General features: G+C 41.6%; 1 protein-coding gene across 1 annotated transcript; it reads right to left on the reverse strand.

Annotated features, from left to right (window-relative positions):
- Positions 1–483: 483 nt before the first annotated feature.
- Positions 484–13,298, reverse strand: LOC120051342 (obg-like ATPase 1). Its single transcript, XM_038998166.1, has 11 exons — positions 13,098–13,298; positions 12,223–12,320; positions 6,671–6,814; positions 6,385–6,512; positions 5,961–6,136; positions 5,640–5,720; positions 5,428–5,525; positions 3,386–3,526; positions 3,202–3,298; positions 2,989–3,111; positions 484–1,356 (listed from the first exon to the last, which is right to left on the reverse strand). Exons 2-11 carry the CDS (start codon positions 12,318–12,320, stop codon positions 1,249–1,251), a joined length of 1,194 nt encoding a protein of 397 aa, XP_038854094.1. The 5' UTR covers positions 13,098–13,298; the 3' UTR covers positions 484–1,248.
- Between the last annotated feature and the right edge of the window lie 12,318 nt (positions 13,299–25,616).

Here is a 25,616-nt window from a genome sequence, read left to right on the forward strand (position 1 = left end):
CACAGAACCTGTCACTGTGCATGTAATCTATTTTGCAGTATCAACCTGTTCCCCCAGCCTGTTACAAGCATCCCCATCCACTTCAAAATACAACACACACCCCGCCAGCACATGCACCTGAACACCCATCAATTAAAACACATTTGAACACAAACTGAATCTGTTATCTTGTTTTATTGAGTGTATTGTTGACCCATATTGTGGTTGCAGTACATGCGTTTCCATGAAAATGCTTGTGTCAGGCCCGAGCCCAGTTGCACAAAACATCTTATAATTTCCCCTTACCTAAGGGAATTGGAGTGTTGCATAGAGTCCCTCAAACGTTTTCCTTAGGTAAGGGCATACTTAAAGGGGTTTTATGGTAGTTTGAAGGCATGTACTGTATGGCAGAAAGAGTGTCTGGTTACCATGGAGACAACCTGATTCACTGACAGTCTCAGAGATTGTGATCTCCCTCCCAAAAATGCAAACTAGAACAACACATTGATTCAGAAGATTAAACATTTATTTTAGTAACTTGTTTCTATTAATTTCTAGCACGTCAAGCTAACTTACAGAGTAGGTAGCTGGTTAGCCATCTAGCTTTGTAGCCATGGATTGTGCACCTTCCATTGTTTAGCTAAGTAGCTAGCTAGCTAGTTGATGTTTCCCTTTCGGGGGCCAGAACAAATGAAAGCAATATTCACCTCCACAAATATGAATGTGGCATGGGGTGTCAGAAGACTGATTTATATCTTCCTCTTATTCACAATGTTGCAGCAATGTCTTGTGTGAGGTGGGCAAAGATATATATTTCATATAATGGTGTATTATTTGAAATATATATGTAGGTGCGATAATCAGGGTCTAAAGCCTTCTCTCTGGCACCAGGGCAGATTTTGTATGGTGTGGCAAATACGGAAGTCACGTCGGTGGTTTCTGGTCAGGCACGGTCAGAGATGCCTACTTTACTTAAAATAATAATAAATGGTCCCTCCTTGTTCCAATCAGTCCTGACTAGGGCCAGAAGTTTTTCCTGACCAAATAAACTGACCAGGAAACACTTCAGGACCTGGTACTGACCTCAATGGTTGCAGTGTGCACTCGATTTTCATCCTACCATACATCGAATTTATCAATCATTCTAATTCTATCCTCACATTCATAATACCAGGGAGAGGGGAGAAAATCAGCAGACACTGCGGCCCTCGAGGACAAAATTACGGGACACAAGAACCCTGTGTTATTGTACTGGTCGCGTTGGTCCCATCACTTCTTCGCTGCCTTGGGTGCATTGGGTGTGTTGAATTTGAAAAATATAATGTCTCCATCCTCCACGATGTAGTTCCTGCCCAGCTGCCTGTACTTCCCAGCAGCCTACGGGACAAATCAAACCAGAAAAACTTTATTGACATTATACAAAGTAATTTAGCAAGTTTCAAGTTAATGTCACGTGCAAAAGTACAGTGAAATGCCTTTCTTGCCAACTCTAAACCCAACAATGCAGTGATCAATAGCAATGTAGTACTAAAGAATAACAAGGTAGAACAAACACACACAAATAAAAATAAGAACACAAGAAAGTAAGAAGCTATATACAGGGTCAGTTCCAATACCATATTTACAATGTGCAGGGATACTGGAGCGACAGAAGTAGATATGTATATGGGTAAGGTGACTAGGCATCAGGATGTATGATAGAGTAGCAGCAGCATAAATTAAGATTGTGTGTGTCTGTGTGTGTATAGAGTCAGTATAAATGTTGTGTGTGTGTTGGAGAGTCAGTGTGCGTGAGTGTGTATAGGAAAAAATACAAGGGTCAACTCAGAGTCTGTGTAGCCATTTTGTTAGCTATTTAGCAGTCTTATGGCTTGGGGATAGAAGCTGTTCAGGAGCCTGTAGGTGTCAGACTTGATGCACCGGTACCACTTGCCATGCGGAAGCAGAGAGAACAGTCTATGGCTTGGGTGGTTGGAGTCTAACGATTTACCGGGCCTTCCTTTCACACCATCTCATATAGAGGTCCTGGATGGCAGGAAGCTCGGCCCCAGTGATGTACTGGGCTGTCCGCACCCCCCTTTGTAGAGCCATAGGATCAAGGGTGGTGTTGTTGCCATACCTAGCAGTGATGCAGCCAGTTAAGATGCTCTCAATGGTGCAGCTGTAGAACTTTGAGGATTTGAGGGCCCATGCCAAACTTTTCCAACCTCCTGGGGGGGGGGCTTCTTCATGACTGCGCGTGTGTGTGGACCAGAACATGAAGCTCTCGACCCGCTACACTGCAGCCCTGTCGATGTGGATGGGGGCGTGCTTGCGCTCGAGTCAGAATACCATTTGTTGTTGATAGAGGCACACCCCTCCCACCCTCACAATTTCCATGAATCTACTGTCCTATCTACTCAGTGAATGGAGAATTCATTGAGTTGAATAGCCATGGGGGGGGGTATCTTGTCCAAAAGCAATGTTTCAGAAAAGTAGAGAATATTGCAGTTACAAGAGACTCGTTTGTAGCAAATCCGCAATCAAAATGTCATTCATTTTATTATCAAGTGACTGTACATTGGCCAACAGAATGGAGGGAAATGGTGGCCGTTTCCCCTTCGCCTTAATCTCACCAGGATTCCCCCTCTGTAAAGCCAATGTTCCCCTTGGTTACCCGGAAAATTGGGGTGGAATTACAGAAAGAGCCCACGGCAGATGAGTCAAAGTTGAAGCCGGAATTGGGATAAGTAACAGCTGATATGAGGTTATTGTTGTTTATAAGAAACGATAATGGATACACTATGTGAAAATAAAGGAAAAATAAACACCAATAGTCACAAAGTAACAAAGTTGGGAGTAGCAAAGAGCTCGAAAAACAGATGTCATCCAATACAGCGCCATCTTTATCAGATGGTCTTATACGGATAAGAGCAGACAAAATACTTTTGACAAGTACTTATGGCATGCCATCTACACCCATGACACAGTAAATCTTTCTCTCAGCCTCACACAAGTACACACACACACCTTGACCGCATTCTCAGTGCCCTCTTCTTTGAAGTCCTGGAACTTCATGACCTCTGCCATGATGAAACCTTTCTCAAAGTCAGTGTGGATCTTCCCTGCCGCCTGGGGCGCCTTGCTGCCTTTCTGTAGTACAGAGAGGAGTAATACATAACGCTTTGATAGTCACACCCACACCTCATTGTGGGAGAGATAAGCAAACTGTGTGTCTCTTACCCTGACAGTCCACGCTCTAACCTCGTCTGGTCCCGCTGTGAAGAAATATTCCAACTGCAGAGCTGCATAGCCCGTCTTAATGATCTTAGTTAGTACACTGCAATACACACACGCACAGTTATTAAGGTAACTGTTTGCAATATCATAAATGTGTTCATTGTGTTTGATCTGTCCCTGTGTGTACCTCTGAGTCTTCGCCTCCTCACAGTATTTGTCCTTCTCCTCGTCGGTCATGTCCTGTAGTTTGGCCTCAAGACCTCCACTCACTGGTATGACCATAGCTCCTGGGTCATGGGCATCGACCCACTCCTTTATCTTAATCAGCCTGGGAGAGAATGTATATTTAAGAGAAAACAATCCTATGTACACTGCTCAAAAAAATAAAGGGAACACTTAAACAACACAATGTAACTCCAAGTCAATCACACTTCTGTGAAATCAAACTGTCCACTTAGGAAGCAACACTGATTGACAATAAATTGCACATGCTGTTGTGCAAATGGAATAGACAAAAGGTGGAAATTATAGGCAATTAGCAAGACACCCCCAAAAAAGGAGTGATTCTGCAGGTGGTGACCACAGACCAATTCTCAGTTCCTATGCTTCCTGGCTGATGTTTTGGTCACTTTTGAATGCTGGCGGTGCTCTCACTCTAGTGGTAGCATGAGACGGAGTCTACAACCCACACAAGTGGCTCAGGTAGTGCAGTTCATCCAGGATGGCACATCAATGCGAGCTGTGGCAAAAAGGTTTGCTGTGTCTGTCAGCATAGTGTCCAGAGCATGGAGGCGCTACCAGGAGATAGGCCAGTACATCAGGAGACGTGGAGGAGGCCGTAGGAGGGCAACAACCCAGCAGCAGGACCGCTACCTCCGCCTTTGTGCAAGGAGGTGCACTGCCAGAGCCCTGCAAAATGACCTCCAGCAGGCCACAAATGTGCATGTGTCAGCATATGGTCTCACAAGGGGTCTGAGGATCTCATCTCGGTACCTATTGGCAGTCAGGCTACCTCTGGCGAGCACATGGAGGGCTGTGCGGCCCCACAAAGAAATGCCACCCCACACCATGACTGACCCATCGCCAAACCGGTCATGCTGGAGGATGTTGCAGGCAGCAGAACGTTCTCCACGGCGTCTCCAGACTCTGTTACGTCTGTCACATGTGCTCATGTGCTCAGTGTGAACCTGCTTTCATCTGTGAAGAGCACAGGGCGCCAGTGGCGAATTTGCCAATCTTGGTGTTCTCTGGCAAATGCCAAACGTCCTGCACGGTGTTGGGCTGTAAGCACAACCCCCACCTGTGGACGTCGGGCCCTCATACCACCCTCATGGAGTCTGTTTCTGACCGTTTGAGCAGACACATGCACATTTGTGGCCTGCTGGAGGTCATTTTGCAGGGCGCTGGCAGTGCACCTCCTTGCACAAAGGCGGAGGAAGCGGTCCTGCTGCTGGGTTGTTGCCCTCCTACGGCCTCCTCCACGTCTCCTGATGTACTGGCCTGTCTCCTGGTAGCGCCTCCATGCTCTGGACACTACGCTGACAGACACAGCAAACCTTTTTGCCACAGCTCGCATTGATGTGCCATCCTGGATGAGCTGCACTACCTGAGCCACTTGTGTGGGTTGTAGACTCCGTCTCATGCTACCACTAGAGTGAAAGCACCGCCAGCATTCAAAAGTGACCAAAACATCAGCCAGGAAGCATAGGAACTGAGAAGTGGTCTGTGATCACCACCTGCAGAATCACTCCTTTTTTGGGGGTGTCTTGCTAATTGCCTATAATTTCCACCTTTTGTCTATTCCATTTGCACAACAGCATGTGCAATTTATTGTCAATCAGTGTTGCTTCCTAAGTGGACAGTTTGATTTCACAGAAGTGTGATTGACTTGGAGTTACATTGTGTTGTTTAAGTGTTCCCTTTATTTTTTTGAGCAGTGTATATACATAGAGAAAAAATCCTCTATATTAGAAAAACAAAGTTGATTTTTGATTGAAGTTGCTCTTTAATAAACCAAACATTAACAGGGTTTTTGGCGCATACACAACTGTCAGTGTTTATTTTGCATAAAATGCCACAATCACAAAATAAACCCCTACTGCAAGCAAAGTTCAGACCCTCAACAAGTAGCATTTCAGCCCCTCAGATAATGGTTGCCAGGCATCACAACCCAAATAATGTAAGATTCAGAAAGACAGGAAATAAGGAATTATGAAAGAACCCACTGACCACTTGTTCTTTTTCCTGATGTAGTCCTTCTCTGAGAGGTTGACCAGGTAGATCATGGGCTTGGACGTGAGGAACAGGTATTTGTTCAGCACATCGATCTGCATACACACACACACAACACACTGGGTTATGTGTGTGTGCTGGTATACAGGCCCCTGCAACTAATGGTACTCTGCTCCCTCTCTTTTGTGAGCACACACACATAGTCGTACCTCTTTCTCATTCCAGTCATTGTAGAAGCGAACATGTTTCTTCTCCTCCGAAATCCAGTTCTTTACCTTCAACATGATGTCCTGAGTGAGGGATGAGGGAAGAAGGGAATGAAAGGAGAGAACATGAGTAAACAAATGCTGAATTCTGATTTTATCCGTGGCCCGTTCTCCCTAGGCACACCTGTGGGTCTCAAACAATCTATGAGAGGACATGGAAAAGTGTTTCAAGCGCTTAAATCAAGCACGCACACACAGCTTCGGACCTCAGTCTCAGACCCAATAGGACACTCATCAACCACCCCACACACACACTCTACTCACGTATTCAGGTTTGAGTTTCTTGTCTCCTCCTCTGACAGCGGTCTTCTCCAACTTATCTATGATTGGTCCAAGAGACTCCTCATCCTTCAGCCGTAGCTCCTCATGGATTATCTCAATGTCCCTCACTGGGTCCACATTACCCTCCACATGGATGATGTCCTCATCCTCAAATGCACCTACACACACAGAAACACACAATTATGTCCAGGTTACGTAATGGTGCTAGACGTCACAAAGCTGCTAAAATAGGAATTGAGTATATTGTTCATGCACATCTAAACTGTGTTAGCATCGAGTAGCTGTGAGGGCCCCATTGAGAATGGAAGCTCCACATGCTTGCTGTTTTAATGAGGATTTGGCATTACAAATGTACACCAGGATTACAGTGTATGTGTGTGCGTTTCTGCGAGTGTGTTAAACTCACGTGTCATGTGGAAGATGCCGTCGCAGGCACTAATGTGAGACAGGAAGGCGTTGCCCAGTCCTTGTCCAGCGTGAGCGCCTTTCACCAACCCAGCTATGTCCACCACATTCAGAAACGCTGGGACTTTACTGTCCAATGAGAAAGAGATGGAGAAGTTACACACACACACACAAACTTGATGTACAGAGCGTTTACTCATACATACATTTCCAAGGCTTGTGGAAGGTGCAGAAGTAGTTGTAACATTCTACATGAATGTGCACTCTGCTCACAAACTCAACCCTACCTGAGGGGCTTGTGGAAGGTGCAGAGGTAGTCATAGCGTTCGTCAGGGATGGGTACTCTGCTCTCATTGGGGTCGATAGTGCAGAAGGGAAAATTCTCTGCTGCGGCCTGGCTCTTGGTCAGCACATTGAAGAATGTTGACTTCCTGTAGACAAAAATGGTAAGACAAAGTTTGTCACTATTCTACAGCCCAAGACATCTGCATGGTAAGGTCTTCTGAACAACCAAAGCAGATACCGTTGTCTTATTCGCACTGTACTGACATGCAGCCAGCACAGTACAGGTTGGGTTGGCCCTAGGGTTGCAAAGGGTCAGAAACTTTCCGGTAAATTTACGGAAATCTTCCATGGGAAGTTAAGCCCGAGAATTTGGGGAATTTTGCTTACATTCATCAAAAAAAGTTAGCTTACAACATTGAACCTTTTTTTGTGGGATACACAAGGCAATTATAGGTTTTGTGGCTTATTTTGGTTAAACTATCCCCAATTCAATGGAATTTCAACCCTCTGCATGCACAGTGCATTCTTCCATCACATGTACAGCTGATGTCAAGATCTTGCACACTAATGAGATGCTATTGAGCCCATACTACTACACTGTCTGAGCCAAGGACTACATGCTTCCTGGTAAGTTTTGATTACAATACTGGATGGGGTGAGAATATTTTATATGACATACATGATTTTTTGTTAACTAGTAAATAGTAGCCTACAGCAAAGTGTATTTAAATAATTTCTAACAATTTCTGCTAGTTAGTTTTTGCTACCATGTGGGTTTTAGCTTGCTTGAGCCTGCTAACTAAGGAGTGTTAATTCACCGGTTTCCATACACGTTTAATTTTAAAACATTTATCTTACAATGGAGTTGCTTAATCTAACTGCTTAACTATTTATCTGTACATGGAACTGTATTTGTTTTTTAAACATTTTTTCCCCTAATCTTTACAGGTAAATCTGATGTGTGGAGACATTTCACTGCAGCTAATGTATAAGGAAAATCGGTGTACATTTGCAAATACTGTGCTAAATCATATGTGAAGAATGCAACAAAGATGCCAAGTGCAAAAAGTTCCCTCAGCGCTCACAACAAGCAACCTCTGACAAAAGTCCCTCTACTTCTATTCGAGGTGAAAATGATGAATCAGACACCTTATTGATAGCAACAGCTCATGGTCCTCCTGGAATCAGAAGTGTTTTTGACTCAATGGAGGAACGTAGTCAGAGAAATGCTGATGAATGTCTTGATCGAGCTGTGTATGCAACTGGTTCACCTCTGATGCTCACATGCCATGTGTATTTGAAGAGATTTCTGAATGTTCTTCACCCAGCATGCACCCCTCCAACCAGACATGCTTTTTCTACTCAAATGCTAGGTGCAGATTTCAACAGAGTTCAAGTGAAGGTCAAGCAAATCATAGAGAAAGCAGACTGTATTGCAATCATCTCTGATGGGTGGTCGAATGTTCGTGGGCAAGGAATAATTAAAAACCTCATCTACACCCCTCAACCAGTATTCTACAAGAGCACAGACACAAGGGACAACAAACACACCGGTCTCTACATTGCAGATGAGCTGAAGTCAGTCATCAACGACCTTGGACCACAGAAGGTATTTGCACTGGTGACAGACACTGCTACGAACATGAAGGCTGCTTGGTCTAAAGTGGAGGAGTCCTACCCTCACATCACACCTTTTGGCTGTGCTGCTCATACATTGAATCTACTCCTCAAGAACATCATGGCACTGAAAACAATGGATACACTCTACAAGAGAGCAAAGGAAATAGTTAGGTATGTGAAGGGTCATCAAGTTATAGCAGCAATCTACCTCACCAAGCAAAGTGAGAAGAATAAGAGCACCACATTGAAGCTGCCCAGCAACACCCGTTGAGGTAGTGTCGTCATCATGTTTGACAGTCTCCTGGAGGGGAAGGAGTCTCTCCAAGAAATGTCAATATCACAGTCTGCCGATATGGACAGCCACATCAAGAGGATCCTCCTGGATGATGTATTTTGGGAGAGTGGTAAGCAGCCTGAAACCTATAGCAGTAGCCATTGCACAGATTGAGGGAGACAATGCCATCCTGTCTAATGTTCAGACTGCATGCAGATGTAAGAGAAAACATCTGTACTGCCCTGCCCACTTCACTGTTGCTCCAAGCAGAGGAAACTGCAGTTCTGAAACACATCAAAAAGTGTGAAGACTTCTGCCAAGTATGCTGGCAAGAGCATCCTGTCTGGTGCAGAGATAAACAAGGCCAATGGTGTCATCACCACCGTGCCTTGCCACCTTGGTCTGGATGAGAGCAAGGTTCTTGGCAGTCTGGTGAAGTACACTTCCAAGCAAGGGCTTTGGGATGAAGATGCAATATGTCAGTCGTGCCAACATATCTCATCAGCCACCTGGTGGAAGGGACTTTGTGGATATGAGGCTCTTTCCCCTGTTGCCTCCATCATCATCATCCTCAATCCCACCAACATCAGCCGCCTCAGAGTGCAACTGGTCCTTGTTAGGGAACACACACATTAAAACACGCAACAGGCTGACCGATACAAGGGTTGAAAAATTGGTGGCCATCCAGGCAAATTTGAGGCTTTTTGAGCCTGACAACGAGCCATCCTCAACAAGGTTGGAAAGTGACAGTGAAGATGAGGCCTCAGAGTAATGTTCAAGAGGTGGACATTGAGGAGGTCCAGGGAGAAGACATGGAAGCCTGAGAGGAAGACAACCAAAGCTTTAGTTTCTAGACTATAATTTTACAGATGTATGTTGAAAATGTTTTTGGGAGATGCGATGGACCATTGGGGATCATTCAATATTCCCTTCCTTTTGTTGTTTAGCGAAATCGCCCCATGTGAAGAGTCAACTCATTTAATTAAAGTTCAATTCGTAACTAAATTGTTTTTTGTTTTTATTTCTATTGGAAGGATTTAATCATTTGCAATTAAGTATTTTTTTTATTACCTTTATTTAACCATGTAGGCCAGTTGAGAACAAGTTCTCATTTACAACTGCGACTTGGCCAAGATAAAGCAAAGCAGTGCGACAAAAACCAAACATACAGTCAATAACACAATAGAAAAATCTATGTACAGTGTGTGCAAATGTAGAAGATTAGGGCAATAAATAGGCCATAGAGGCGACATAATTACAATTTAGCATTAACACTGGAGTGATAGATGTGCAGATGATGATGTGCAAGTAGACCCCCTCCAGCCCCCAGCTGTGCCCTGGATACCATATGTGAATTGATCGCCCCCCATCTATCTTCAGAGTTCATACAGTTAGGTGACCTAAACTGGGACATGCTTAACACCACGGCCGTCCAACAATCTAAGCTAGATGCCCTCAATCTCACACAAATTATCAAGGAACCTACCAGATACAAACCTGAATCCGTAACCATGGACACCCTCTTAGATATCATCCTGATCAACTTGCCCTCAAGTCTTCAACCAGGATCTCAGCGATCACTGCCTCATTGCCTGCGTCCGTAATGGGTCCGCGGTCAAACGACCACCCCTCATCACTGTCAAACACTCCCTAAAATACTTCAGCGAGAAGGCCTTTCTAACCGACCTGGCCCGAGTATCCAGGAAGGATATTGACCTCATCCCATCAGTAGAGGATGCCTGGTTGCTCTTCAAAAGTGCTTTCTTCTCCATCTTAAATAAGCATGCCCCATTCAAAAAATGTTGAACTAAAAACAGACATAGCCCTTGTCTCACCCCAGACCAGCACAAAAACATCCTGTGGCTTTCTGAATTAGCATCGAATAGCCCCCGCGATATGCAACTTTTCAGGGAAGTCAGGAACCAATATACTCAGAAATGATCGATTATCATAGATTTATCGGTGGTGACAGTGTTTCCTAGCCTCAGTGCAGTGGGCAGCTGAGAGGAGGGGCTCTTATTCTCCATGGACTTCAGTGTCCCAAAACTTTTTGGAATTAGTGCTACAGGATGCAAATTTCTTTTTGAAAAAGCTAGCCTTAGCTTTCCTAACTGACTGTGTATATTGGTTCCTGATTTCCCTGAAAAGTTGCATATCGCTAGTTGATGCTAATGCAGAACGCCACAGGATGTTTTTGTGGTGGTCAAGGGCAGTCAAGTCTGGGGTGAAACAAGGGCTATATCTGTTCTTAGTTTACATTTTTTGAATGGGGCATGCTTATTTAAGATGGTGAGGAAAGCACTTTTAAAGAGCAACCAGGCATCCTCTACTGACGGGATGAGGTCAATATCCTTCCAGGATACCCGGGCCAGGTCGATTTCAAAGGCCTGCTCGCTGAAGTGTTTTAGGGAGCGTTTGACAGTGATGAGGGGTGGTCGTTTGACCGTGGACCCATTACGGACGCAGGCAATGAGGCAGTGATCGCTGAGATCCTGGTTGAAGACAGCAGAGGTATATTTAGAGGGCAAGTTGGTCAGGATGATATCTATTAGGGTGCCCATGGTTACGGATTTAGGGTTGTACCTGGTAGGTTCGTACCTGGTAGGTTCCTTGATAATTTGTGTGAGATTGAGGGCATCTAACTTAGATTGTAGGATGGCCGGGGTGTTTAGCATATCCCAGTTTAGGTCACCTAACAGTACGAACTCTGAAGATAGATGGGGGGCAATCAATTCACATTTGGTGTCCAGGGCACAGCTGGGGGCTGAGGGGGGTCTATAACAAGCGACAATGGTGAGAGACTTATTTCTGGAAAGGTGGATTTTTAAAAGTAGAAGCTCGAATTGTTTGGGCACAGACCTGGATAGTATGACAGAACTCTGCAGGCTATCTCTGCAGTAGATTGCAACTCTGCCCCTTTTGGCAGTTCTATCTTGTCGGAAAATGTTGTAGCCGGGGATGGAAATTTCAGGATTTTTGGTAGTCTTCCTAAGCCAGGATTCAGACACGGCTAGCACATCAGGGTTGGCGGAGTGTGCTAAAGCAGTGAATAAAACATATTTAGGGAGGAGGCTTCTGATGTTAACATGCATGAAACCAAGGCTTTTACGGCTACACAAGTCAACAAATGAGAGCGCCTGGGGAATGGGATTGGTGCTGGGAGCTGCAGGGCCTGGATTAACCTCTACATCACCAGAGGAACAGAGAAGGAGTAGGATAAGGGTACGGCTAAAGGCTATAAGAACTGGTGGTCTAATGCGTTCGGAACAGAGAGTAAAAGGAGCAGATTTCTGGGCGTGGAAGAATAGATTCAAGGCATAATGTACAGACAAAGGTATGGTAGGATGTGAGTACAGTGGAGGTAAACCTAGGCATTGAGTGACGATGTCTACTTATGAGAAGGTAAAATATTTATGTTTCTGTCTCCATATGATATGGTAAATATATCCAATGCAAAAAACATCTACATTTAAATGGTATTAATATTACATTTGCATATATTTCCATTAATTCCCATATATTCCCACATAAAGTTTCCTCCTCTGAATATTCCCCAAAATATGCAACCCTAGTTGGCCCTATAGTGTGAATCATGCTAATGATTCTCCAAACCCTACTTTACAACTATGGGCAACTACTGAATTGTAGTCATGTCCATACCCAACATTCGGCAATCCCACAATCCCAATCTTCAAAGAAGTCCCGAAACGTCCAATCAGTGGGGGTTGTTTTGGTCCTTCTCCCTTCTTTGGAGGCATCTGCAACAGCAACAAAACATTTAGCAACAGAAATTAAACAATTCACAGCTCTTGAAACAAACAACTAAATTATGGGACATGCTTAATAATAACATATTTTTACATGGCAGACAATTCTACCAGGCTTAACTCTCACAGCCCAGGGGTCAATTTCGGAAACCGTGTGCATATTGTTCCCTTTTATTCTGACATCGACCTGTCACTAGTTTTTGTACTTATTACAATGGCTTACTACATTAGCAAGGCTGGGTTCGCATAACATTCAAGGCTGGGTTCGCAATGCCACACATTGCCCTGAATTAGACCCCAACCTGTATAGTTGCGTCTGGAATACTGCTGGCAAAGAATACAGACCGCAATCTATACCCTGCGATGACTTGTCACATAACTACCTAGCTAATAGTCATTTATCTTGGATAGCTTCCCAGTTTCATGTCGCTGGCTCAACACCTAGCTAGCTAGCTAGCTACTCAAGTTGACACAAACGACAACCTAATTTGAAAAGACAGACGTGCCAGTTGGAGCAGCTAACCAACTGCATAGCTAGCTGCCAGCTAACTAGCAAACAGGCTAAAACACATGTGGAGAAACTAGCTAGCTAGTACGGAATGGTCCTGAGCCCCATTCATTCTGCTTGTCAGCATGCTAACTTACCTAGCCAACTAGCTAGCTATGTCAAATAACGTTGTTGTTTATTAAAATACAACTAATCATTTTCGCAAGGTCGAATATATAACCAAACAATGATGTATTTAACGAGCTATATGTTCATATTACCTTGATTTCGGTCTCTTTTTGGGCAGCTATCTACAAAAATGGATTCGTTCGGAATTTGTTCACACTGCTCCACAGCTAACGAAACTAGAAAAGGGTCGTCACTAGTTACCACAGCCACAAAGTCAACCCATTAATTTAATTTCCTTAAAATATGATTTTCATCTTAGCAGTATGGTTAACCTTATGCGTAAACTTAAATTAAAACCCAAAATATATTTTTTGTTTTCACATTTTTTTTACGATATGGTCAATTTTGACTTTGTGGCTGTTCTATATAGTGGAAACCCTAGAAAAGAGACAGCAATCGGAAGTGTTTTGTGTCTCCGCATTCACAATGGACGAAACCCTATGAACACGTAAAGCGAAAAACGGAGAGAAACGTCGACACGTTTGCAGTGTGACGTAATTGATTCAACATCGATCAGCCCGCGCGGTGGCGGTAATGCAATATAATATTGGATGCCAACCGCCGTTAAACCCCAACGAAGAAGATCAGTCCGAGAGGTTTCCTTCATTGACACCTAAACGAGGCCAGATATACCTAACCTGTTACACTTTCTTTGGCAACGTAAACATGTTTCCAATGCCATTAAAGCCCTTTGAAGTGAGTCGATCCCTTTGAGGAGATGGGGAAATGGGAGTGAATGGCGCTAGCTCAGAAACCCAACATTGGGTGACGTAGCATGACAACGTGAACGCGATTGGTCAACAGTCTGCTGGGTGGGGCGTTACACGTTCCCTCATGCATTGACCAATGGCATTCCTATCTTTTCCTTTCTCTAATATCATTTTCAATTAAATTCTAATGGCTTTATTGGCATGGGAAACATGTGTTTACATTGCCAAAACAAGTGAAATAGATAAACAAAAGTGAAATAAACAATACAAAATTAACAGTAAAACATTAGTCACAAAAGTTTAAAAGGAATATAGACATTTCAAATGTCATATTATGGCTATGTACAGTGTTGTGACGATGTGCAAATAGTTACATTACAAAAGGGAAAATAAATAAACATATCTCTGACAAGGCTTTCTGAAGTTTTCGGCGCCTAAAAACGGTTCATTCATCGGAGCTTCATTATCTGTTCACAATGAACATTAGGGACATCTGCTGGTCAACGATAAATAGCAGCATGTGATTATCAGATTGACATTTTCGATCTCCACTGTTTTATCAAAACTCCGTTGCGCAGCGGTAAATTCTGGGCTTTAGTAGCCTAAAAACAGTTGGAATACCAGGTTCGCATTTTACATCATGCATCCCTTTTTTTCTTCAAGTTTACTATACTGAACAAAAATATAAATACAACATGCAACAATTTCAAATATTTTACTGAGTTACAGTTCATATAAGAAAATCAGTCAATTGAAATAAATGAATTGTGCCCTAATCTATGGATTTCACGACTGGGAATACAGATAGGCATCTGTTGGTCACAGATACCTTTAAAAAAAAAAGGCAGGGTTGGGGGATCAGAAACCAGTCTGGTGTGACCTCATGCAGCGTGACACATTTCCTTTGCATAGATTTGATCAGGCTGTTGATTGTGGCCTGTGGAATGTTGTCCCACTCCTTTTCAATTCCTGTGCGAAGTTGCTGGATATTGGAGAGAACTTGAACATGCTGTTGTACACGTAGATTCAGAGCATCCCAAACATGCACAATGGGTGACATGTCTGCTGAGTATTCAGGCCATGGAAGAACTGGGACATTTTCAGCTTCCAGGAATTGTGTACAGATAGATCCTTGGGACATGGAGCTGTGCATTATCATGCTGAAACATGAGGTGATGGTGATGAATGGCATGACAATGGGCCTCTGAATCCCGTCAGGATATCTCTGTGCATTCAAATTGCCATTGATAAAAATTTAATTGTGTTTGTTGTCCATAGCTTATGCCTGCTCATACCATAACCCCACCACCACCATGGGGCACTCTATTCACAACATTGACATCAGCAAACCGCTGAGAAATTAATATTCAATTATCTGGCAACAGCTCTGGTGGACATTCCTGCAGTCAGCATGCCAATTACACGTTCCCTAAAAACTTGAGACATCTGTGGCATTGTGTTGTGTGACAAAACTGCACATTTTAGAGTTGCCTTTTATTGCCCCCAGCACAAGGTGCACCTGTGTAATGATCATGCTGTTTAATCCGTTTATTGATATGCCACACATGTTAGGTGGATGGATTATCTTGGCAAAGGAGAAATGCTCACTAACAGGGATGTAAACAAATTCATGAACAAAATGAGAGAAACCCTTTTTTTTCATATGGAACATTTCTTGGATCTTTTATTTCAGCTCATGAAACATGGGACCAACACTTTACATGTTGTGTTTATATTTTTGTTCAGTATAATTACAATGAGTAAAACAGACATTCCCATTCGAAACAGTGTTGGTTTGGGTGAACAGCAAGTATTCTCTTTTCACAACGCCTGTTATCCTTGTATGTGCATTCTGAGATGAAGACCCCCCAAAAATAGCTCCATGATTTTCTTCAAACTTGGAGACAAAATTATATTGAGCCTGAGAAATCTCCCCCCTCACCTGTGCCCCTTTTATAGCCATGTTTAAGGGCCTAGGTCCCTTCTAGTAATTGTAATTCAAAGGTCTCTGCAATATCTGTACATACCTTTTACATTGTTGAAAAGCAACAATGAGTCAACATCAAAAGCACCCAACCGCAGCACTCTTGCAATCGCAGTTAAACTGTTTGCCTGATTGCATGGCGGCCTTCCAGACGTTCTTTGGGACCATAACATTTGAGCCTGGGTGAATTTAAAATCTTCAAAACATGAAAAATACAGCCAGATGCTGTAAAAGACCAGAAAGTACTGTAAATTCATCCTCTGTATTTAAAATATTCATACTAGCTAATACAATGCCTTGTATTTAAACCTTCTCAGTATTTTATCTTAACCTCAGATGAGATAGAAGTTAACATCCATGCATGTTTAAATAAAAATAATTATAAGGAAGCTTGTTTTAAACTTTAAATGGCTAAATTAGCCAGTACAGCTGAATCAGTATCTGAGATGTCGACCGAGTATGACCTGTCTCCTAGCCAAGGCCCAGGAAGCTCCGATTCAAAATCACATTAGAGATGGATCGAAATGTACATAATTGGTACTTGGAGGAAAATGGGAAGGGTCATGCTTTTTCAATTTCAGTCAAGGGGAGGGTTTAGTATATATATATATTTTTTTTTTTATCTAGTCCAGGGGATGGTCATGTAATTTGTAATGGATGACATTTTCCTATTTCTCAGTGTTTTGGAATGAGTTGCTTATTAGGCTATGTATTGATGGTGTAGATAAAACTAGGCTGCATTACACACTGAAATGAATATTCCAACCCTGAGCCCCGGCCTGCTCAGCTCTTGCTGATCAAAAGCTTTTTTGTGTGCTGCCTAGACAATAGCTGTGTTGTGTAGGCCTACGGTGGCAGTTCAGGTGGAGAGTCAAAGGCTTCTTCTGAAAATAAGCCTATGTTCTGTTCAGTTTGAGAAGGAGAGAGCCAAGATCAGGAGGACCGGAGGTTGATAGCATGATATGACTATAATTTATTTTATTAAAAACTTTGTTTCTTGCTCATTGTATTTCAGAGTTATTGACCTCACAATAAGACAGATTTGAGTAACTTGCATTGTGGTGCTGAAATTTGAAGCAGCAGCCGCCGCACAATCAATTGGAAATGGACAGCTCATGGTGCTGAAAGTAATAATTAATTTAAAACCTCTACAGGATCGGTGGGATCCCCGCGGGACGGTTGAGCTAACGTAGGCTAATGCAATTAGCATGAGGTTGTAAGTAACAAGAACATTTCCCAGGACATAGACATATCTGATATTGGCAGAAAGCTTAAATTATTGTTAATCTAACTGCACTGTCAAATTTACAGTAGCTATTACAGTGAATGAATATCATGCTATTGTTTGAGGAGAGCGCACAATTATGAACTTGAAAATGTATTCATAAAACAATTATGCACATTTGGGCAGTCTTGATACAACATTTTGAACAGAAATGCAATGGTTCATTGGATCAGACTAAAACTTTGCAAATACCCTGCTGCCATCTAGTGGCCAAAATCTAAATTGTGAATGGGTTGGAATAATACATTATGGCCTTTCTCTTGCATTTCAAATATGATGGTACAAAAAAAAAAATAAAGGCATGATTTTTTTCTTTGTATTATCTTTTACCAGATCTAATGTGTTATTCTCCTACATTAATTTCACATTTCCACAAACTTCAAAGTGTTTCCTTTCAAATGGTATCAAGAATATATCCTTGCTTCAGGTCCTGAGCTACAGGCAGTTAGATTTGGGGATGTCATTTCAGGCGAAAATTGAAAATAAGTGGAGGATCCTTAACAGTCTTCATTTTAATTAGACTTTACTAATAACAAGAGGGCTTTGTGTTGAAGCTTATTTCTTCCTATTTAAGAAATAAGATGTAGGCTTACCTGTTTGACAGACGAAATTAGGCTATAGGCTGCTATATCCATAAACTTGTAGGTCAATTCCTCCACCCACCATGCTCCCTTTAAATAACAGCCCACTGACACAGAGGTAGGCTAAATTAAAACCAAGACTCGAATTGAGGAGGTATGAGAGGGTATACCATAGGCCTACCTTGTATTAATGAAAATCTCATAAAGCACAGGCCTACCCCTTGTTCGCTTAAGATTGAAGAAAATACAACGGATCCGATTATATACAGTGATCTCTGTAAGAGCACTTTGGTCCTCAATGCTTTATGCTAGAATCAAGCTTTAAAATACACAGGAAAGACGTGACTCCAATGCATATGTTGTGTATCAGTGACATTCAGAGGCTGAGTTACAGCCTTCTATAGTCACAAAAAATACTTTGCTTGGGGAGTAATTAATTGATTAAGCTATTCGCTTTCTGTACAATAGAAGATGTTTAAACCAAGATAGCTTTAATGAAACACTTGTGCCCTTATCTCGTTGGGTTAAGCCACGGAAGAAGAGTAGCCAGCAGTCAAAGTTGACATTTTTCTGTGTAGATACGTCTACTCTGTTCGGGGTGGAAAGGTAGTCCTAACTTTTGAAAGTACCATGCTCAGATTCCTAAGGACGTCTCAGATTGAATTATTTGCAAACAGGGACAGTTTAATTGCAAACAACACATACTGATTTGGCATTGGAAAAATATGATACGATGAATACATATGTTTATCTTTCTGTCCATTCTTACCTTATAATTTCTGTAATTTGTGTGGTATTAAAAAAGGATTCTGCTAATATGTAAAAGGAAGTACAATTGCATGAAATGTTTATAAAAGGCTATTTTTTACTCGGCCCAGCAAATACGACGATAGATTAATTCCACCCCTACTCTTGTCCACGTTAGTCTGCAAACTCACAACCTTCAGTATTCCTGCGTTGCCATATAATGTTTACAGAATGAAGAACAGTTTTTAAAACTGCATATCTAACTAGGGCTCTGGTCTGTCCAGGAAGTGAGGGTAAACATGTTCTCCGCTATCCACTTCGTTTTTAATTCATATTTGGGGTATAGGGGAGGGTCAGGGAGGGAATTGGTAAAATATATTTTTCCCGAAGGGAGAGCCAGCCATTTTCCATGTAATTCTTATTATAAACAACGTTCACTCCCTTAGACAGCTCTGAAAGTGTTATCAAAATACATTTGTTACTGACAAAATATGGATTTGCTCAGCGAAACTCTTAGTTTACTCCCGTTACGGCCATAACTATGAGTTTACACAAATATTAGCGTCTTATGTTTTATTGCAGAGCTTTGACTGTGGGAAAATCACATTTCCAGTCACTCTATTGTGTGTATTGAAGTGGGATGGTGCCCCCAATACAATTCTGAATTCAAATACATCCACAGTGCGATTTCAACAGATTTTTACTTGTTTTTTGTCAAAATGACCTAATAATTGCATTTTGTTCAATTTATATAACATTTCAACCTTGTTTTGTGGGTTTTACTGAGTCGGCAGATACCCCATTTCATGGGTACACAATTCATAGGTCAGGCTGTACAGTGTGATATGCATGCCCAATACACAATAGACTGAATGGGATGGTGATTTCCCACAGTCAAAGTCCTGTAATAAGAGGTAGGATGCTAATACTCTACATAGTTGTGTTCTGTGGGTGTCACTGAGTTGGCTGATACCCCATTTCATGGGTGCACATTACATACCTTAGGGTGCACAGTGCATATATTATATGTATGCCCCCAAAGCAATTCTAAATTCAAATACATTGAATACAGCAATTTCACCTCATTCAAATTAACCAATTAAATGTGTTTTGAGAATTTATATAACATTTCAACCTTGTATAGCATTATGTACTCCAATTGTGGCATGTTTTCAAAATGTTTATCAGTTTGCATCGTGTTCAATGAGGGACTGATATTTTGAAAGCGAACCGCAGATGACACTGTTGTTGCTCACGCTAATGTTGTTCACGACACACACGTGGAGAGGAATAGCTAACCAGACAGCGGATACACGTGCAGCAGCAATGCTCTCGTGAGATAGGCTTTTTACTTTATTTCAATTTGAATATAATCAAAAGCGTAAATTACTACCAGCAAAAACTATTTTGTATAGATTAGCATAGCAGATTTCAGTGGTTTGCAGCCTCTGGTTTTACCCGAACCCCTTCTGTTGTCATTCAAAACACGTCAGAGAAAATGGCGGAACTTGGAAAAGACGCAGGACCTCCCCAACCAATGCAGGAGAACCGAGATGAAGAGTAGTCGGGCAATTCCAAGGTAACAGAATGACGCGGAGACTTCTATTTTTCACTTTAAAAGTATGCCAAACAATAACCATCGATTGCAAAGTTAAGCAAACCACACAGCTATATGCACAAGGCCTACTTTAAATAATTTCCACAAAAAAAAAATGTACAAAAGCACATTTACTCGAAGAACAGTACAGATGTAAATGTTGGTAACAAAATGGTAAAATCTCCCTGCGTTGTTTTATGTAGCATTTTCCAAAAACTGAAATATCTACTCCAAAGTAAGATTCAAACATGTCTGCAGAAAGAATACGTGTCAGCAATGATATAACACATTGAGTTTGAAAAAAATCTATTTTGGTATTTGAACAACAGTAAGTGAATTGGATTAACACCCAGTAACATAATGATATCATTGGCTCCCTTTCCCTGATCTGTACTATACAGAAATGCTGAATAGACACAAATGTAGACAAATGTAATATCCTCCTTTGCATGTTTGGGTATTATTCTACAGACTGGCTATTATTCTAATGAGCTCGCAAACAAAACCACATTTGGTTGGTCCGGACCAAATAAATCAATTGTATTTTATAAAGTGCTTTAAAAAAATCTGTACCAATCATAGACATCTATGTTTCACACGTTTGGACATCAAAGTATAGCACAGAAGCGTAAAATACAGTACATTTTAAATATACTCTACTCTAGTGTACGCTACTGTACTTAATTATTGTAGAGTACCATACTGTACTGTCCTATACTCTACTTTTATTTACTGTACTGTGCTGTCCAAACTTGTGAAACAGAGTCTATGATTGGTTCAGATTTGGACTGACCAAATTTCAACTACTTTTCAAATGTCCATGGACGTCCGGTGTTGGTAGGTGCTCAGTGGGTGAGAGGGCTGGTTACAGTCAATTGAAAGAGGGGGCTCATGGGTAGGTGTCATTAAGAACCAGGAGCGGTGACATTAACTGGAGAGAGAAGAGAGAGGGAGGGGATGTCCAGATTCTCACACTCTTGCTTTGACCACCAGGTGACAGAAAGAGAAAGTAAACAGTTATGAGCTGAACTTAACAGTATGTCAGCGGAAGAGAGGACAGTTTGTGACTACTATGAATACCCATTGTAGCTATTTCAGTTGCAGTCATTCTGTTACAGATTTTTTTTGGTCATTCTTTTACTGATTTGGCAACAGAATGATGCACTTTAAATCACTTAATAAATTGTTTAAAAAAATATTTTAAAAAGGTGGGTTTTTGGTAACAGAATTCCAAGACACTAGGCAATATTTCTTAAACTTACAGAAGGGAAATAGTTTCTGCAAGTCTAAATGTTAATATTAGTTGGCAGGGGTCTTTACTTCAACGTTATTGTTTGGATGTACAGTACCAGTCAAAGGTTTGAACACACCTACTCATTCAAGGTTTTTTCTTTATTTTTACTATTTTCTACATTGTAGAATAATAGCGAAGACATCAAAACTATGAAATAACACATATGGAATCATGTAGTAACCAAAAAAGTGTCAAACAAATATATATTTTAGATTTTTCAAAGTAGCCACCCTTTGCCTTGATGACATTATTGCACACTCTTGGCATTCTCTCAACCAGCTTCATGAGATAGTCATCTGGAATGCATTTCAATTAACAGGTGTGCCTTGTTCAAAGTTAATTTGTGGAATTTCATTCTTAATGCGTTTGAGTCAATCAGTTGTGTTGTGACAAGGGGGTATACAGAAGATGGCCCTATTTGTTAAAAGACCATGTCCATATTATGGCAAGAACAGCTCAAATAAACAAAGAGAAACGATAGTCCATCATTACTTTAAAAACATGATGGTCAGTATATCCGGAAAATGGCAAGAACTTTGAAAGTTTCTTCAGGGGCAGTCGCAAAAACCATCAAGCGCTATGATGAAACTGGCTCTCATGAGGACCGCCACAGGAAAGGAAGACCCAGAGTTACCTCTGCTGCAGAGGATAAGTTCATTAGAGTTAACAGCCTCAGAAATTGAAGCCCAAATAAATGCTTCAGAGTTCAAGTAACAGACACATCTCAACAACTTTTCAGAGGAGACTGCATGAATCAGGCCTTCATGGTCAAATTGCTGCAAAGAAACCACTAAAGGAAACCAATAAGAAGACACTTGCTTTGACCAAGAAACACAAGCAATGGACATTAATTAGATCGGTGGAAATCTGTCCTTTGGTCTGATGAGTCCAAATTGGACATTTTTGGTTCCAACTGTCGTGTCTTTGTGAGACGCAGAGTAGGTGAACAGATGATCTCCGCATGTGTGGTTCCAACCGTAAAGCACAGAGGAGGAGGTGTGATGGTACTTTGCTAGTGACACTGTCTGTGATTTATTTAGAATTCAAGGCACACTTTACCAGCATGGCTACAACAGCATTCTGCAGCGATACCCCATCCCATCTGTTTTTTTCCCTTGTGGGACTATTTTTTGTTTTTCAACAGGACAATGACCCCAAGCTGTGTAAGGGCTATTTGACCAAGAAGGAGAATGATGGAGGGCTCCATCAGATGACTTGGCCTCCACAATCACCCGACCTCAACCAATTGAGATGGTTTGGGATGAGTTGGACCACAGAGTGAAGGAAAAGCAGCCAACAAGTGCTCAGCATATGTGGGAACTCCCTCAAGACTGTTAAAAGCATTCCAGGTGAAGCTGGTTGAGAGAATGCCAAGAGTGTGCAAAGCTGTCATCAAGGCAAAGGGTGGCTACTTTGAAGAATCTAAAATATATTTTGATTTGTTTTACACTATTTTGGTTACTACATGATTCCATATGTGTTATTTCATAGTTTTGATGTCTTCATTATTATTCTACAATGTAGAAAATAGTAAAAATAAAGAAAAACCCTTGAATGAGTAAGTGTGTCCAAACTTTTGACTGGTACTGTATTTCTAATACTTTTTAAGACTTGTTCGGCTAGATGTTTTCTAAGACCCCTTTTTCTTCTGTTTGACCAGAAATCAAAGCCTTGGCTTATTCCACATTTTAGGATGGAAAAATGGTCGGAAAATGCATATATAACCTAAAAAAAACATTAAAAACCCCAACTTTCATTGGCACCAAATTTGATGTGCTCCCATGATTTTCACATGCTAGTGATCATGGGGCTTTTTACATGGAAATGTCCACTACTACTACTGTCAATGAACCTTCTCTAGCCTAGATCACAAGCCAATGCAATCAATATGCTATATCATGGTGATCTCTAGACCTAATTTCAAATCATCATTATCATGTTGATACTGCTAGGTATTTCAAATGATTAGACTTAGCTACTACTGTAAAGATGTGAAGACCCCAAGTTATTTGTTTAGCTATTTATTGTATATGCTATCTATTCTAATTTGGACTTGAACTGTAATGAAAAGTAGGCTATATTATCTATTACAAAATTATGTTTTAGAGAACACAGATGATACTAAGCCTACTGGTAATTATGCCATTTAAAAATGTTTTTCCAGGAAGAGGAGATGGACACCTCAGAAGACCTGCAAGATGACAACCTGATCGAGTAGGAACACTTCCACAGTTCTAATAATGAGCAGCAAGATGGACATTTGGCAGTTAGGAGGAATGTAATGTTAGAACGAACAAAATTCAACCAAAGACAACAGGAAGCAGGAGAGACAGCTGATGATTTTATCTCTGCACTTCATTGTTTGTGAGAACATTGTGGTTATGGAGGTCTGCTCAGTGAGATGATAAGAGACAGACTAGTCATGGGCTTACGTGACAGAAGACTGTCCGAGCAATTACAAATGGACCCAGAAATAACACTGGACAAAGCTGTCACACGCATTCGTCAAATTAAACTTGTGAAAAGCAACAGGACCTGCCAGAGCATTCCTTCAAAGTTTCCAGCAACACTGCAAATATAAACAGTGTCCTGTCACATAGCAAACAGCAATGCCCAGCCAATTCCCAGTCCCTATCAGAGAAGAATCAAAACTCAGAAAGACCACAACAACGCAGGAGAATGAAGAGGAGCCCCTAGATACTGATGACTTCATTGTGGATTTCAGTCCTGGAGGAGAGAAGCCTCAATACTGCGCCTACTGCGGTAGGAGCTTTCAAAAAGTGAGGGATCTTACAAGACACCAGCGAACACATACTGGAGAGAAGCCTCATAACAGCTCTGATTGCAACAGAAGTTTTGGGTGATTAGATAATCTCAAGTCACACCAAAAATTACACATGAAAGACAAACATAATTTTCACTCCCCTAATTCGTGGAAAGCTTTGTCATATTGGAGAAGCTTGAAAAACACCAGCTGGAGAATACCTTCAAAGCTACCAGCAGTACAGCAAATGTAGACAGTGTGCCTGAACTTGGGAAAAATCAACACCCAGAAAGACAACTGCCCCAAACAACTCAGGAGAACAGAGAGAAGCCTCATCATGATACTTCCGATGACCCTATTGTGAGTTCTAATGGAGGTGAGAGGCGTCATCCCTGCTCCGACTGTGGGAAGAGCTTTACACGAGTTTATCATCTTAAAAGACACCAACGAACACATACGGGAGAGAAGCCTCATCGGTGCTCTGATTTTGGCAAAAGTTATGATCAGTCGTATGATCTGAAAATACACCACAAGCGAAAGCATATGAAAGGGAAATACTTCCAATGCAATCATTGTGAAGAACGTTTCTCCAAACCAGAGGATCTGAACACACACATGCATGTACATGCTGGAGAAAAGCCATACCTTTGCCCAGACTGTGGGAAGAGATTCCAGTTGTTAAATGCATTTGAAATGCACCAACAAAAACATACTTTGGGGCTTCTTGAGTGCCCTTATTGTGGTAAAAGTTTTTCTAAAGTGGATAAACTTAAACTACACCAGCGAACACATACGGGAGAGAAACATTTTCGCTGCCCTGATTGTGGGAAAAGTTTTACCCGCTCTGATAATCTTAAAAGTCACCAGAGGACACATAACAGTGATAAAAGTTTTTCTGAACCGGGAGAACTAAAAATACACATGGATGTACATAGTCAAGAAAGGCCTCACCTTTGCCCCGACTGTGGGAAGAGATTCAAACTGTTATGGTCGTTGAAAAAGCACCAGCGAAAACACACAGAGAAGATCTCACCATCTCACGGAATGTGGAGATACTTTTTCTCGTTCATGTGATGACTCATGTGAGAAGGGTGCATAATAAAGAGAGACCTTTCCAGTGCTCCTGCTGTGGAAAAATATTTTTTCCAAAAGAACTCTCACAATACACATGAGAATGCACACTGGAGAGAAACCGTACCACTGATCAGAATGTGGACAAAGCTTCTCCCAAATGAACGACAGAAAACACCACCAGAAGAGGCAACACTCTGGAGAGGAGACTTGATCTCTGTACTAAAAATCTGCTATCTGAGCAGCTAACCGATCGCTGCAGCTGTACATAGTCCATCTGTAAACAGCCCACCCAATTTACCTACCTCATCCCCTTACTGTTTTTATTTATTTACTTTTCTGCTCTTTTGCACACCAGTATCTCTACTTGCACATGATCATCTGATGATTTATCACTCCAGTGTTAATCTGCTAAATTGTAATTATTCGCTCCTATGGCCTATTTATTGCCTACCTCCTCATGCCTTTTGCACACAATGTATATAGACTCATTTTCCCCCCCTACTGTGTTATTGACTTGTTTATTGTTTACTCCATGTGTAACTCTGTGTTGTTGTCTGTTCACACTGCTATGCTTT

The sequence above is a fragment of the Salvelinus namaycush genome, chromosome 7 (genome assembly GCF_016432855.1).
Source record: "Salvelinus namaycush isolate Seneca chromosome 7, SaNama_1.0, whole genome shotgun sequence".
Lineage (NCBI taxonomy): Eukaryota > Metazoa > Chordata > Actinopteri > Salmoniformes > Salmonidae > Salvelinus > Salvelinus namaycush.

Excerpts from the sequence above, each read along its gene's own strand:
- LOC120051342 (XM_038998166.1), bottom strand. The coding sequence starts at position 12,320 with ATGCCTCCAAAGAAGGGAGAAGGACCAAAACAACCCCCACTGATTGGA. Across the intron at positions 5,721-5,960 it reads AGAAACTCAAACCTGAATAC|GACATCATGTTGAAGGTAAA; the intron begins GTGAGTAGAGTG and ends TCCCTCACTCAG. Across the intron at positions 5,526-5,639 it reads ATGACTGGAATGAGAAAGAG|ATCGATGTGCTGAACAAATA; the intron begins GTACGACTATGT and ends GTGTGTATGCAG.